Source organism: Opisthorchis viverrini (assembly GCF_000715545.1).
Source record: "Opisthorchis viverrini unplaced genomic scaffold opera_v5_67, whole genome shotgun sequence".
Lineage (NCBI taxonomy): Eukaryota > Metazoa > Platyhelminthes > Trematoda > Opisthorchiida > Opisthorchiidae > Opisthorchis > Opisthorchis viverrini.
The window spans coordinates 959,819-975,306 of record NW_008751722.1 but is presented as its reverse complement, the minus strand read 5'-3'; the positions used below and the strand labels follow the sequence as shown (position 1 = coordinate 975,306).

At 41.7% G+C, this 15,488-nt stretch overlaps 1 protein-coding gene across 1 annotated transcript in view; it reads right to left on the bottom strand.

Moving 5' to 3' along the window:
- Window positions 1-1,173: 1,173 nt before the first annotated feature.
- T265_04159 (hypothetical protein) overlaps window positions 1,174-15,488 on the bottom strand; it is a gene marked incomplete at both ends in the record, with an annotated part of 25,185 nt that continues 10,870 nt past the window's right edge. The window contains one exon of the mRNA XM_009168829.1: window positions 1,174-3,564. Within this exon, the coding sequence (XP_009167093.1) occupies window positions 1,174-3,564 (2,391 nt within the window). The remainder of the gene's footprint in view (window positions 3,565-15,488) is intronic.

Sequence of the window (15,488 nt, the reverse complement as noted above, 5' to 3'; positions counted from 1 at the left end):
TATGACGTTCCAGTATCTGAGGATGGGCCTATTTATGCAGACTATCCCGGTATAAGCTACCCCTGAAAACGATGTGGTACAAAACCAATCTAATTTAGGCAAAGGAGTGTGCGTTTGATCAAAGCTGCATATGGACTTCAGGGTGATCGGGCTCTCAGCTCGACAATGCGGCTGTACAGAACACACACGTCTGTTGGACTTACGAAGAGAAAAACTTAATGCCAATATATCACCTATCAGAAGTTACTAGCGTTAATTGATAAACAGCACGTTCTGTTTTTACGGGAATCGGTGTCTGTCACACCGGTGAGAGGTTTATGGAAGTGTTTATAATCAGGGTATGTGAAAAATTTTCCGGTGGATTTTTTTTACCTGTAGAATAGTTTGCTCAATGGTCTTGTCCCTCGTTGTGAGGATGCGTTCGGCCACACGACTGGCGGTTAAGACATACTGGAGAAGCACTACAGCTTCCTCATGAACGGTATTGAAAATGCATCCAACACAAGAGCTGTTGAGCAGTTTGCTCACAAAGCCATAGAAATTTTGTTCAATGGAGCTGGACTTTACCAGTGCGAAGTACTTACCGACCTAAACGAATAGAGCTTTATGGTGCATTTAACAACCTGGCAACATAGGTTACTTCCACCCAAGCGTCCATTCTTGTCAGTTCAAAAAGATTTCCCGATCACCTGCTTCAAGATAATGTTTACTTTTCATGCACAGCCCGTAGTGTACTTTTCAAGCTTATATACTTGATGTTATTGCGCTCAAGAGTTCTCAGAGTGAAAGTTTCAGACTGTTCACACTCCATATCTGGAAATCTGCAGTCGTGTGCAAACCATTGTTCTATACACATCTTTAGTATCCAGGAATTTGATGCGACTCCTGGCGCATGACCGGTTTATCGAAGGAAGGTACGAAAGCAATCAAGAAAGACTGTGGGATGTCTGCATGACTTTAAGAATGACAAGGAGTAAACCGCTGCGTACCCATCCACAAAAAGTTGAGCAACCAACTTTTTGCTTATCAGCATGCACCGAAAGGTTAAAGATCAGAGTGCAACGAAAGAAGATCGAAAATGAAGCTACATATCCACAAACCGCCTGAGAGAAGCGGAAGAATAATGTGCAGGATATATGGAAGGATTGTGTAAAAAGGTTGGACACTTCACTGTTAATTAAGGTTAGCTGAACTCCTGGTAATGTTTGTGGTGATACATCTTGGTCGAGGACGTGGGGCGGAGGAAGGTCTAACGTAAGGGTAGTAATCCTCGCAAGCACTGTCAAAAAAAGATTTTGTATTGTTAACTGACCCGGACCGTGTGTAGTCAACAGTTCGCTGTGGTAGTGTACGATGTCTAAGGGCGTCCACAGCTCGCAAGCGACGCTCTCTATCCTCAGGTGTTTCATTTCGGAAAAATGGTGAACTGCATGTAGGAATGTCAGTTTCATTTGTGGCATCATTATGTAGTGAGTCACGCACACGCATTCGTCGTAAGCTGTTGAACTCGGATTCACTTTTATTCTTATTGATAATGTTTGTGAAATATGCAGCCAAATTACGAACTTTCTGGGTCGGAGTATCCTCCATTCTGACTGCTTCGGACTTATCATCTTTTAGTTTTTCCTGGATAGGTTTTGAGGCTAGTGTGTTAGGGTTTGCTCCGGGCATGTACTCAACTTGAGATGAATGGTTGGGGTACCGACCGGTGGTTCTGTTGGTCGCCTGTTGCAGCTCAGGAAACGTGGATGCTTCCGTCTGTTTTTCTAAGACAGCTCTGAGTTTTTGATCTGGCAATGGTTTAGGAGCTACTTCTGGTTTTATTTTATTGTTCTGACAGGTGATCGACTCGTTTTCACGGGTAACGTCAGTTCGTCCATACGTAAGTGCAATAACTCTGGGAGATTCGATATTCACAGGTGTACTATTGTCGGATATCGGCGAAAAAGTCCTTTTAAACGATAGATGATGATTTTCTTGTGTACGCGGACCTGAAATATCGGTTTTCTCTTCGTTTACGAGAGAAGACAACTCAGTTGATTGTTTATTGGAAGATCGGCATACTTTTATAACCCTGTTGTTATCCAGCGGGTTAGTTCGCGCATGTTCGGATGTGCTCTGCGCTTGCGGACTTAATGGTGTCATATCTATCTTAGGCTTACTTGTTGTGTCTATGGGTGGACATGCAAACCAGTCTGATTTTTGGCGATTTGGGCTCATTTCAACGTTCAATGTACAGCTGTTAGAAGTTTTGTTTACAAATTTATTTCCATCATGCGGACCATTCACATCCACGTCATCAGCACCATCTTCCACGTAAATGAGATCTAATTTGTCAGTTTCGTCGGCGACTGCTTCGTTTCTATCCATTTTTGACTGCACCGTATCGCCAAGAGTTCCGACTTGTATCCACTGACTCACATGTTGTTGCTTATCTGCTTCATTCAAGTGCCGGGGTTTTATGTCCACAACAACCTGATTATAATCATTTCTGATAACCCTCAGAGGATTATGTAATGGTGATACTGGGTTATCTGGAGTGCTGCTCGCATTATGTAGCCCATTGATTTTTTTTGCAACTTCCATCGATTGTGGCGTCGGTATTGTCTTACAGTAGACCTTTGTTTCCAAGTAGCGACCAGGTCCCTGGAAGATAATCTTCGACTTGGGAGGTTCATAGGGTATGTTCTGATCTGAGGAGAAGCCATCATCCACAAAAGAGCCACCGTCTGTAGAAGAACCGCTGTTGTCCGATTTGTGCCACTCCTTTGTGGATTTTGGTTTTACTGGAACCTCACTAGAGTCAAAGTCGATATACCTATTTCCGTTTTTGTTAAAGGCTCTTGGACGAGAAAAATTCGGTAACTTTGTCTTCGTGAGTTCGGGGCTTGAAGGCATCAAATGAGACGGACTTTGTGACTTTGGAGAGGTGGGTACTACGTAGAGTACTGTTCGGTACTGACCAGTGGAATCTTCTTCCGCAGACTGGTGGCCGGTGTCTGCTAGACCAAACATATCATCATCCCGTTTAAATCTCATTTCATCTGACCGGCCTCTGAATGCTTGATGTGCTTTGTATTTCTTATGGGTCGTTTCTCTTTTATCAGTCATATGTAGGTCGGGATAGTACACGTTGGTCCAGGTAGGGTAATCTATATTTCTAGGAAATTTTATGTCCTGCAATCGCATTTCAGTTTCTGAGGTGTATTGCGTTTTCTTAAATGTCTCGTCAGGTTTTATCCTTGCATACCTTCTTGTGGGTAGCGGTGGAGGTGAGAAAATTGTCTCTCGACCATGAGAACTCGCAAGCGTCTTGTGTAGTGGACGGTATTGTGAATGACTCAGCGAATGGTGAGATTCTTGAACACCTCTTGAACTGTCGACCTTTGCAATACGTCCGGACAGACTGCTCGAACTCCTCTGGTGAACCAGTGGATCGATATTTGACAGGTTCATTCGAAGATTAGGCACACGGGTTAGCGAACTTGGTCGAAGTTCATCATGGTAACGCCCACCAAATATATGTGTGCCGTAGAAAGAGTCGTACATGTCGAAGTCTTCCATGTTTGGTGATATAGCGTTCTGTATGGTGATGGTCGTGTCACTGTCAGAAGAATTACCCGTGGTTAGTCCTGCAAAGGAACGAAAAATGATCTGTCAATTTCAGCTGACCAAAGTGCAGGTAAATGGCCTTTGAACATCTATGGTACAAAGCCTCCAGCCGCTTTTTTCATCTCGTTCAATCTTCGAGGGTGGATAAAATGGAAACATAATGGTCATGCATAAAGTCTCGATGGACATTCAGGTTGGGTAAATAAGGTTCCGTATATGCGCTGTGTTGTGTATCTTGATTGTAGAACTAGGTGAAGTCACTGCAATGTCTTAGAAGGCCTTTCGGATAAAATCAAATGGCATTCAGCTAATATTTCCGTCGCGAAAATTGAGCAGAAACTTGGGGAGGACATCACAAGTTGATGATATGCCAAACTTCTTTTCACCGCAGACACAGTCTTATTTTTACTAATTGAAATTATATTCAACCTAACTTGCCGGTATCTTCAACGTGAGAGTTGGGGGGGGGGTTTAGTTTTCCAGTGGTTTCATGGACGGGAGGCCTAGATGGGTACTTGCAGAAAACTGTCCACTGTTAGAGACAGAAAGTGTGTGAATTCTGAATTTTGGTTGTTTTCTTCGATTGCCATCAACATTACCTTGTAAAGGTGGCTTCGCAGGTTGAAGACGCACTTTCCCCAGGTAAAAGTGTTGTTTAAAGATATGTAGGAAGATAATAAGTTGCTCAGGGGGTTTGATTTCCATACAAGGTTAACCAAATCTGCACAGTTCTGTTTTTCCTACCGTTTAAAGATGCTCCATTTGGAGACGATAATAAGCAGATGCGAAACTGTCCCGAAACGTTGGTTTTCAGCCTGGGTGGCAGAATGCACTGTTGTTTCTCTCAGTGGAGATCTGGTCATTTCCAAGCTAGTAGTGCACCAATGTAACGAATACTACGCAATGATTTTTGAAACGAGAAGGAGCTCGAAATTTTGCACCGTTCTTGACTTGTTTTGTTTGGGAACTTTACGATCATTCTTTTGTAGCGGACACCCGAACCGTTTTCGTTGGTTAATCTACGATAAACGTGTTAGACCTTAGAGACAGTTCCATATCTTATATTTGGGCACTTTCTTCAGGCAACGAACTTTTAGTATCTTTTGAGGACACAAATGGTTAGGAATTCCTAACTTCTGGACATCATCCACCCGGACCGCAGATGCGAATCGGGACTGACGCCGAACCGCCGCGTTGAGTATCCAGAGTTTTGTGCACAGACATTCTGGCCACTTTCCGCAGTGCGTCGTTCAGCTGCATGAATGCATGCTCAACAGTCCGGCGTTGGTTTCCGCAATGGCTTATTGCTAGTACTCAAATGCTCTGGCTGTTTCTAATTCTCCACTGCCTATGTTGTACCGATTTTAGTCCCACGTAGTTCTACACAGATTATCCAGCGTATGCTAACTACCTTATAACTAGTTGTGTAACACGAGGATTTTGATGATCTATTCCTATACTGGTATCCAAGTTTGCAAACTAAAATGGACAATAGGATTCAGTTCCGATGCCCCCTGAATTAGCCAATCAGTAGTGAATTTGAAGGGCACTGGTTACAGGACGGCCTTAAAATTCATCGAAAACCGGCATATATGGAGCAGGTTTTCATCAATGGGTATTACGCTATAATAATATGTACATACTTTCGAGACTCACCATCAACCAGAAGGATTGTTTACAGTGGCTCGTTTTCAAAAGAGTCACGTTCGGCGAGAAATCATACGACATAACAATAGATAGTTGAAAATAACCATAGGTGTTTCAAGTAAATGGTTCGCACAACTTCCAAGATAAACCCGGTTTGATGTTGTACTGTTCTATTGATCCAACCTGTGACTTATCGTTTCCTGGGGATTGGCACTGTCACTGAAGCAAACCGTTCCCAAAGAACAGATTGTGTCCTCATTTTTGGGCAAGTTATTTATAACAGAGGTGGAAGCAGGCGATTTTCTTGTACTTCCTCTGAGACGCCGTCCCATCTGAAGGTTATTTTACCCATTATATGTTTACTACTCACGGCCGCTTACAATTAATCGCTGTGAATGTGCCTGAATTTGTTTGTAAAAGAGGACGAATTTGTCTGGATTCTTTGTATTGGATCGAGATTCCGAGCTTGATGCCGACCAGCATGAAATGGGATCCCTCCTGGGGGATCTTGTAGACTTTTGCCGGTGCATGCGATAGTCATCGGCTTTCATGGATCCACTAACGAGAGATTCAGCTTGGTTTAAGGTGATCGACCAAAAAAACCCAGATAGGTATGCAAATGACTGCATTCACCTAAATTCCTCTTAATTTGCATTCCAACATCCCCTCACGGATTTGAACAAAATACCCCCGTACATATGTGGTATACGACTCTGCAGGGCAGGTGATATTATCACTTCCCTTTAAGAACAGTTGGAAAATGATTCCCAAAGCACAACAGTTAATGAAGTGCGATTCCGAAATACCCGGACAAAAATCAACGAAATAGCTTTCGGGGAGGTAGTTGGGATGACAGCCGTATGTATTTTAGTACCAAACTTTTTCATGGAATGGGTAAGCACCCCAGAACTAGGTGTTCTGAGGGCCAAGGCCAGGTTTCACCAAGTGAACGGAATGTCTGGAAGTGGGGTTTACTAAACACGGTTTTATCTCAAAGCAACCCAAACGGTGTTAAACACTCGATCGGTGATTGAGTAGAAAAAGTGGGCAAAGCTGAGAAGAAACCGGAAGTAAATTTAAGCATCAGTTTTTATGGCACACTATAGACATCCTAAATTGGGACGGCATTATCGTTCTCACAAACCGTATATCCCTTTTTGGTCTCAAGGTAAATTTAAAACCCAGAAGGACAGATTGATATTAGTGAAGCTCTATGCAGGGGTAGGTAGGTAGGTAGGTAGCCATATCGTGTTGAGTGTTCATCTTGTGTTGCTCAATAAATTGCATCTTTGAAAGTCTACTTTGTCTGTGATTCTGCCTCAAGTGACAAAAAGCTTATATCCTGGTGTTCAGCGTGATGATTCTGCCTGTCAGTGAAGTTGTGAACAGGTGATCAAAATCCTGTATATCATTTTGATACTGAACCCAGTGACTATCGCTTCAAATACCCGAACAAGTGTCAGTATGAACAAAAGAGACCTGTATATCAATTGCTAAGAAACCCACCGTCTGTAGAGTGAGGAAAGTTTCAAACTATGGATGATTGGTCACCTGTATCCTTCTTCATACGAAGTGGGGCGTGCATGAGGGACTGAAGTACGCAGGATTTCGTGTCTGTGCAAAGTTTCAATTTGAGTGATCGGACCAATTTATACTAGAGTATGTCAAAAGTAGCACCCTTAAAATGCACCAGTTTTTATAACGTCCCGGATTTTGCATTGAGCTACGAAGCGGGCTTCTTTAGGTTGGTCCGAGGAATGTCTGTTGCTAATTAGTGTCTAGCCCACAGAAATCGTGGTACTACTCACTCATCATTACCCCATGTCACTAATGATAATCTGTCAACATTGGCATAAATGCATACATAAGGTTTCCAGCCGATCGTGCTGTTTTTCCCTCAGAATGAACTTGACAACTGCAATGTAGGCTAGCAATTACAAAAGCTTCCCTACGAGACAATCTGTGTGGGTTTATCTCACTTCTGGAACACTTCCTCCGATTTTTCGCTAGCTTCCAGGGCATTGATAGGCAAGTGTTTTCTTCTCACCTTCTGCTACCATTTTCTTTCACTCTATAAGTAATTTTGGAAGATTGCATAGATGGTGTCGTTGTTCTTAAATCGACCTTTCGGGCACGTTTTCCCTGAATGAGCAGCGACGTAAGATCGAGAGTGAACCAAATGGGGACAGCGGACCACCTTACAATAGATCAGGCTTCATCTCATTTATTAATACGTGGAATTTAATGGTCAGGCAAGACTACCGCCGCCGCATACTGAAACATCGGTAAGCATCATAGACTACTGACATCTGGAGATTTTTATGTAAAACCCTGAGTTAATTTGAATTGGGAAGTATTTCAACCTATTTATTTGCTAGAATTTGTATCAACGATGCCTAGATTTATGAGACATCCTTATTTCATAAAATACAAACCTATTCATTACGGGTAGGTGCAAAATAATACGGTCCCGTCCATAAAATGGATTATATTCGGTGTGCAACTGATCAATAGAGAACCCAGTTTTACGCTATAATTAGTTCCCATCCCTTCGGAAAATGAATGGGATAAACCTAAGTGAAGGGAATTATTTTCATAACTATTGAGCTTTTACTCTATTTTAATCAAATTGTGCAGTCGTTTATCTAGGCCTCACGTGAAATACCACCAAGTAACTTTCCCCCAAACATCTAAATCTGTCACAAAAGTGAAATGGACAATCCTCTGTCCCGTTTACGCATTACCCTGAAGAGCAATCTCCTTCATTTAGTTGAATGGCACAATGTGATTAACCAAAAGCAGAATATTAAAAGCTAGTTGTTTAAATCGCAGTACTACCACTGCCTGATGATTGCTCAATCTGCAGGACAACGTAACGTTTGATTTCTGGAGTGTCGAAAAGATGACTTTAACTTGAATGCATTGCTAACTGACAGACCATCAAAACTAGGGAAAGCTTTTTGTTGCCTTCGCCAAATACCCAACTCTCAGAACTCGAGGTAACACAGATCCGAAGCGGAATGGCGGGAAATTTGCTTCCTATGAAAAGCAAGAAGAGAACTAGAAACAGAATTATGTAATTCAAATAGCATTTAGTCTGACTCCATTTTTCGCAAATCTAATGCCTGTTTTCTTGAAGTTGATTACTTCAAACATAGAAAAATCAGCGAATGCACACCCATTTGCAAACTAATTTGGTCTTTCGAGAGGCTCACTTGGAACCCAGCTGAATCTCTTTTTTGTGGTGTTTTCAAACAACTGAATGTGCTGCACCAGGCCGCCTCATGTTTCAGTCGCTAGGATATTCGCTAATTTCGCTAATCCGCTAATTTCGTGCAATTTGGTTTAAAGTAGAGCATAAGGTTGACGGAGACCCGGGGACTGCGCCTACCTGATGAGCCTCAAAAAGGGTGAGACCGGTCGTGGGTTGTCCACGAATTTTCAGCAACCTTATGAGTAGTACATTACAAAGATAAAAAATCCTCATCTTCATGTTCTACTGTTTTTTTACTGGCTCAGACTGACCATCGTTGCCAAAAACGGAATCTAAGTGTTAGCCAGATGATGGATTGCTGTGTTATAGTTATATAGTGATCTAGTAAGAATCATCGTGTGCACTGTGTGCAGTCTGCAGTTGTGTTTTGCAAATAAGTGATTTTCATTGAATCAATTATACACAAAACATGGTGCTGAAGACAGATATGGTCACTCGCTTAGATTTTGGCTCTCTTAGGAGAACCTTTCGCATTCTCCTATTATTGTCGTCTGATTGGTATAAATTTAGTGGTTACTATCATGTGGAATGTTGAGGAGAGCAGATGGTGATGGCTGGGTGATTCAGAGACGGGGTTAAATGTGATCAATACATATGACTAGAATATAATCCGCAACAGAACAGACTTGGAAAGTTTCTCAAGCATTAGAAAGGGGCATCCATCTGAAGAGGTTTGCCTTGATTGCGCATATCATTGCATTGCTCTCAAATATACCTCTTCCTAGGAGGTATCTGGTAAGGTATGTACAGACAACAAATGTTGCTGCTTAATATCTACGCTGTAAACGAACTACTGGTCATTAAAAGTAGTTTGGAATTATCATTCGCCACGTAGCCGAAATCGAAGCGAGTCGGCACACTTCCTAGGTATCATTCGGGCTGAAGTGTGAGAATTATCAATTGTAAAACGTGAAAACAAAGTTCATTCTGGTTAGCATCTTTAAGTTTCGTTACTTTTTATCGTATACAGACACTTGTGATGATCATTGGAATGCTTGCCTTTAAGATTGGGGAATGTTCCACCTGCTATTGCTGAGGATGCCTCCTTCAGGACTCTGCTCACCGACGTTGATGACTGCAGAAAAGTCAACTATTTAGAAACCAGTCCAGTCTTACAAAAGATTCAACTGTGAAATACTTGTATGCATGTTTCAATCAATAAAAAATTTAAGTGTTCCTCACGTCATTTCTGGAATTTGCAGTGATCCTCCCATGAATGTGTCTTAGGTGCACAAAAAACTAGGATATCATTATTTTACAAGCTCATTTGGCGTTTTGAACCCTAGGACAGTCTGGGTAAAAAGATATTTCAACTCGGGAAAATAGACAAAAGGAGTGGGGCGGTTTAGTTTTAAATTATGTCTGTATCTCACGATTGAGATGGAAACCTAGACACATGAACAGTGACGGAAACGATCAACCTACGAGCCATTCTGGTAATCACTGACATCACAAGTAACATGATGCGTAAGTTTGGAAAGATCCAACAATATGTAGTGGTGCTGGCAACCGTAATGTTTCATAGCGTGTTGCTGACAGAATTCCACCTGGAAATGATAGGAGGATGACAAAATTTCATAGAATGAACCAGATATCATCCACGGGAATATATAGAGCATCATTCTCCTCTATCTCATATCTGCACACAGGACAGAAATTTAACTAAATTAAGGTGAGAAAATTCTTTGTCTATATGGTTTTCGCTAAACAGGGAAAACTCTAGAGTGATGATTCAGGATTAATCTCTTGGCCACCGACAAGAGAGCACGTTCGTTTGCTTGCTGGTAATCAGTGCACTGCGGACCTCCTCAGATTTTGCAGTTGACAAAATCGCCTTCATTAGCTTCACTTTTGTAGATGCATAGCGCTGTACCAAGAAAAAACTTAACGGAAGCATCAAGGGGGTGAGTGTACATGTGTTCCAGTTTTCGAAGGACACGTTTACTTTATCTTACTTGCAACGGATCGTACAAGTGTGCTAGTCGCATAATCATAATGTTCAAAGTTGTCGATTCTGTGGAGCACCAGTCTAAAGTTCAGCGTCTAGGTACCAAAGATTTAGCGCTGCGTGATCATAAGCCCGAATGAAAAATGTATCGTTTACGTAACAATATTGGACAACACTAATTTACCCATTTAATCCGTTCCTCAAACGAACGAAGAATACCCGAAAAAATGATTTCAGAGGGCGAATCTTTGTAACATTAGAAGTCTGTTTGTTTAAAATGATACTGAAAGCGGACTAAACACTTCTCAGAGGCAGCTCCGAAAAAAAATTTTCCTCCGTAAATATGATGCTGAAAAACTAGTTTCATACGGATGTATGGGCGTAAAGGTGATTCTTTATCACATGAAAAAAAACAATGATTGTCAAGTTGACTAATATAGTTTTGAGTCTAGACATGTAGCTCAAACGACTTTTCCTAGCCATCATATGGTAGATTTCGTTTCTACGAAATTTTGGAAGCTGATTGCAGATCATCTTCTGGATTGGTGAAATTTTACAAAGTCAAGTTGGGTCAACGATAGTATTCGGAACAAACCCCAGGGAACCTTGAAAATGTCCGTATACTACCAACAAACATCTAAGCACAGTAAGAAGTTCGCCGACAGATATAACAGTGAAATTCGCAGTAGAAGGAGAGAGTTCTTGATTCAGGAAAGGCGAATGGGAGACCACTGTATTTAGCAGATACCTTTCACTCCATACTGCGTGACCTCCCTGAAATGTTTCATTGTGCCTATCGCACTCTATACTGGAAATTAAAGTAATATATGCGTGGTCACTTTTTCTCCGGCACTCGATAAATTATTCATCTATGGAGAGATTGATGAATCATACTCGGTTGCCTAGGTGTCTGTGTGTAATCACTGTATCAGAAAATTATAAGTTCTACAACCATCGAACTACTAACGGCGAATAAGACAAAGTAAGGGTGGTAAGAAAACAGAAAGGTAAGAATAAAGCGAAAGTTTGATGGCCAAGTTTGTATGGATAACTGTCGTTTAGTCCACTGTCTAGCACAGTAAAAAAAACCACTGGGTGTTGCACGAGTGACAAATTGCAGCTGGAGGTTATGTTTCGTATGTTTCGTATCGGATGCTTCTTACAAGTAATGACCTCATGCGTGCATAATCACGCAGGCAAAGCTGACCGTCGGTTCATGACAAGTGGCTATATTTTAGTGGGATTACCAGCAAAATGCCATCCGCGACCGAGAAGCAAGTGGAGGCCGTTGGTTGCAGGCAAATGAACCCATCACACGACCAAAAATACCTGCATAGAGACGTCAGAGTCAAACACGAAATTTTGGGAGTCCTACCTTTAAATCTATCATTGCATGGTCCCGTACTATAGCTCAACGAATGGAAAACGTCAAAATGGGCCCAACGAGCGTGCATTCAGCACAGTCCGATGTTCCAGTGATCAGCATGATGCGTAGACAAAGACGATACCCATTCGAAGTACGGGATCCAACTGATGGAAATAACACACTGCAAGAGCTTCAATATTGATTTCTACGTGTGTGGGAATTCCATCCGAATTTAGACGGACTTTAACATTTCCCGTCTGACTGGCGGTGGCAAACAGGCATCAGTCTGAACTGGCCATAAACTGGTCACAGTATGGATGGTGCAAGCCATTGAGCCACCGTCTACGTACATCCTGTTCAAACAGTTCATTTGATTCCATTTGACCCAGAATTTGTGTGCCATCAAGGGCTTGATGACTGCTTTGTGTCCTCCGGTTTAATGCAAACTATACTTGGCGTCGAACAGTGCAAGGGCCTGCCCACAAGGTTCAAACCAATAGGCGAATCCAGAGAGAGGAATAGGCCCCTATGTTGTCGGCACATAGTTCAGTCAGAATAAAAGTGTCCTCAAGGAAACCACACCGCGACAGTTTGATCAAACCGTCTCTGGTTGTCAAGCTTCATGTAGTTTATCCTGCTTCTTGGCCGTCTGGGCATTAAACACCCTATACTGATGAAAAAGAAAATATATATATATATATTCGGCGAACGTAAAACGCTTCAACCAGGAAAAATGGTCCTCAGCCTTTTTCTCGACCGAGCTTTCATCACTCGGTTCAGAATGACGTTTTTGAAAGTGTGCTTTTAGAGTCATGCAAATGCTTTCTAAGCATTACAATTTTTTTCATTCCACACATATTCAAAACATTTTGAAAATGGATTCCTTGAATTGTGGCGTATAGCACCGGAGTGCGACGGTTAAACGTGATGCATAATAACCAGAGATTATACACAGTGAGTACATGGTTTACGGCAATTCGCTGCTGACAAATACTGTGGTGTCATCCGTTAGGTATTGCAACTCTCCATGGTTTGAGTGTGATTTGAGAGACCACGTGATTTTGTGAGTCGGTAATCGATATGACATTTTCAAGGTTGGATATTCTTCAAATGATGTATGCTTCGGTGGCATGCCTAATCATACTGACACACGTAACTCTGACTTCAAGTGATGGCTGCATGTTATTGTGACACAGATCGATGCATTCCCAGACAGTGGTTTGCCTAGATGCATTTTGTACTGAATTACGAAGCAACTCAGTTTTATTTTGATCACTGTGTATCCGTATATCCTTATATCGACCATGAAACTAAAATCAGCAACTAGTCCTCTGTGTACTGATGTTATCTAGACTCAAGTGAACTTGTCTAGAAATTCACAGAATGTATCTGATATGCACAGACTATCTTAGCACTACACGTTAGTAAGTGGTTCAGTCTATAACACTTATACTCAGGTCCCTTCAATTTGGCAATCCTCATTTCTGTCCTGGAATGATTGTTGTGGTTAATTCGCACTATATGGGCAAGAGCCTTTTTTGGATTTTTATTCTCACTATAGTAGACTGAAATATACGTGGTCACGCAGAGAGCGGACGGGAAACTTAAGGTTCAGCCTACCTTATGCACGTTCAGGTTCAGCGTGCGAACAGTGTAGATTGTCGCCTAAAACTTTTGGCTTCATAATTTATTGTGATAGTCTGCCTGTGGGTCAGTTTGCGTGTTTATTTGTTCTCACATAGTGGCATCAAAAAGTTAATCCTTTCCACATTGATAACCGTCTTCAGGCAACTTCTTTTAGGAGAATCCTTTCAAAACCAAATTTAAATGCTCATACGTAGACTTTCTATGCACGGTTTTGTAGTGGTATGTAGTTTAACGGTAAATATAGCCCTGGCAGATTTTAATTACGAATTGTTGAGCAGGTAGTTTCAAGCTGGCGAGGTTGTCACTTGTAGCTTGAACAAGGGAATACTGAATGGGATCCGCCATGCCTTTTTTGTCTTTAAGAATTCTCACTATGAACTCTAATGCGGACAAGTTAACGGTGTTAACGGTTATACCGTACAAGCTCTCGCCAAATTCGAATGTGAACCACAACTGGGACTTCCCTCTCTAGCAAGCTTTGCACTGTGATGAAGATAGTAAATTTTAAGCCTCTGTCGCTACCAGGGGATAAATACCGTTCGATTAAACATGGTGAAGAAGGCTTCCTAGGTTGTTTTCCGGAGATGTCGCGTACACATAAAGTTTTATTCCATACTACCCCGTATTACTTCTTGAATTCATATATATATGTAAGTATACATACATGCACATGCCACATACATAAATGCATTTTTATCAGCTTTCCATTGATCCGAGGCAAACTATTGAGTTCGGGATGGCGCAGGCGTTAACAACTGTGAATATGTCTGACACCCGACTTAGCGTGATGTGGATAGTGGCCAAAGGTAAAGCCAAAAACTAGAACAATCTAAAACGGTTAAATAAACGCTGGTTTGATTATTAAGATGACTGTCTTTTATGTCAATCATTCCACGACAACTTTAAGACAAAGTGGGCGCGGATGCTGCATTTGACTTAGTGGAAAGATAGCTTGCGGTACAATGTTGCGAATAGACAAGATGTGCTGGATGCTAAAGAACCCATAGCTATTGAACATACAACTGCATCCACCAACACATAGCTGAGAAGACCTCGAATGTTTCTATTTGGAAAGCCATCAGTGTATGGGGCTTCAAGCTGAAGGCAGAAGATGAACATTATTTTGCACATGACAGAACCGATCCACGTTGTCAGCTTGTCAGACTAATGAAACCAGACTGCAGTTTACTTTTAAGTGTTCAACTTCAATATTGGAGAGTAGGTTATATCAGGCGAGCGAGCGAGTACATTTCCACTGGCTTTTCTAAATGAGTAGGATAAACCGGGCAAATAAAATAATCTGTCACCCGAGAAGTCAGCAAGCAGCAAGTCAAGTGATGACAAGTAGCATCAACTGCGGTTCGAACCCATAATATTGATCTTCAGTTCAAAGACTTGCCTGCTTCCTTTAGCCTTTTTCAAACTCCTGAAGTGTGCAGTCTCATCGGTTTGGAAAAAGCCTTTTGAGCTACGCATCGTAAAAAAAGATCGATCAACACGCAATCTAGTCGTGCCTGAATTGTGTCTATGATACACATGGCTCATGTTTAGCTTCCGTCACAAGTTGCAATGGTAGAAAAACGACAAGAGAAACATCCTACGCTTTTCTGACCGTGAACGAATTTTGCTCTTGAGCAAGCCCTTTGTCTGCTAGTTGACTTATTTACACTTTCAGACTCTATCAACGTTGTTCCTGCCGGAGTACTTACTGGCATAATTATACAAATCTCTTTGTCACACAACATGCAGTTTTGCATAAGTTTGGAGCCAAAAGTGTGTCAACCGGTCATGGATCAATCGGCCTGTTTTGGTGGTGAAAATTCTCCGCCATATATGAAATTACCACAAGTTACTTTTGAGGAAGAGAAAGACGACGCTTTTGATCTACTATGATTCAAAAGGATATTCCTCAAACAAAGTAGAAAATAAACTCATGACAGGAAATCGCAACACTGGAGTACTTTGCCTCTTTCTCGGGATCCTACTTCACTTCA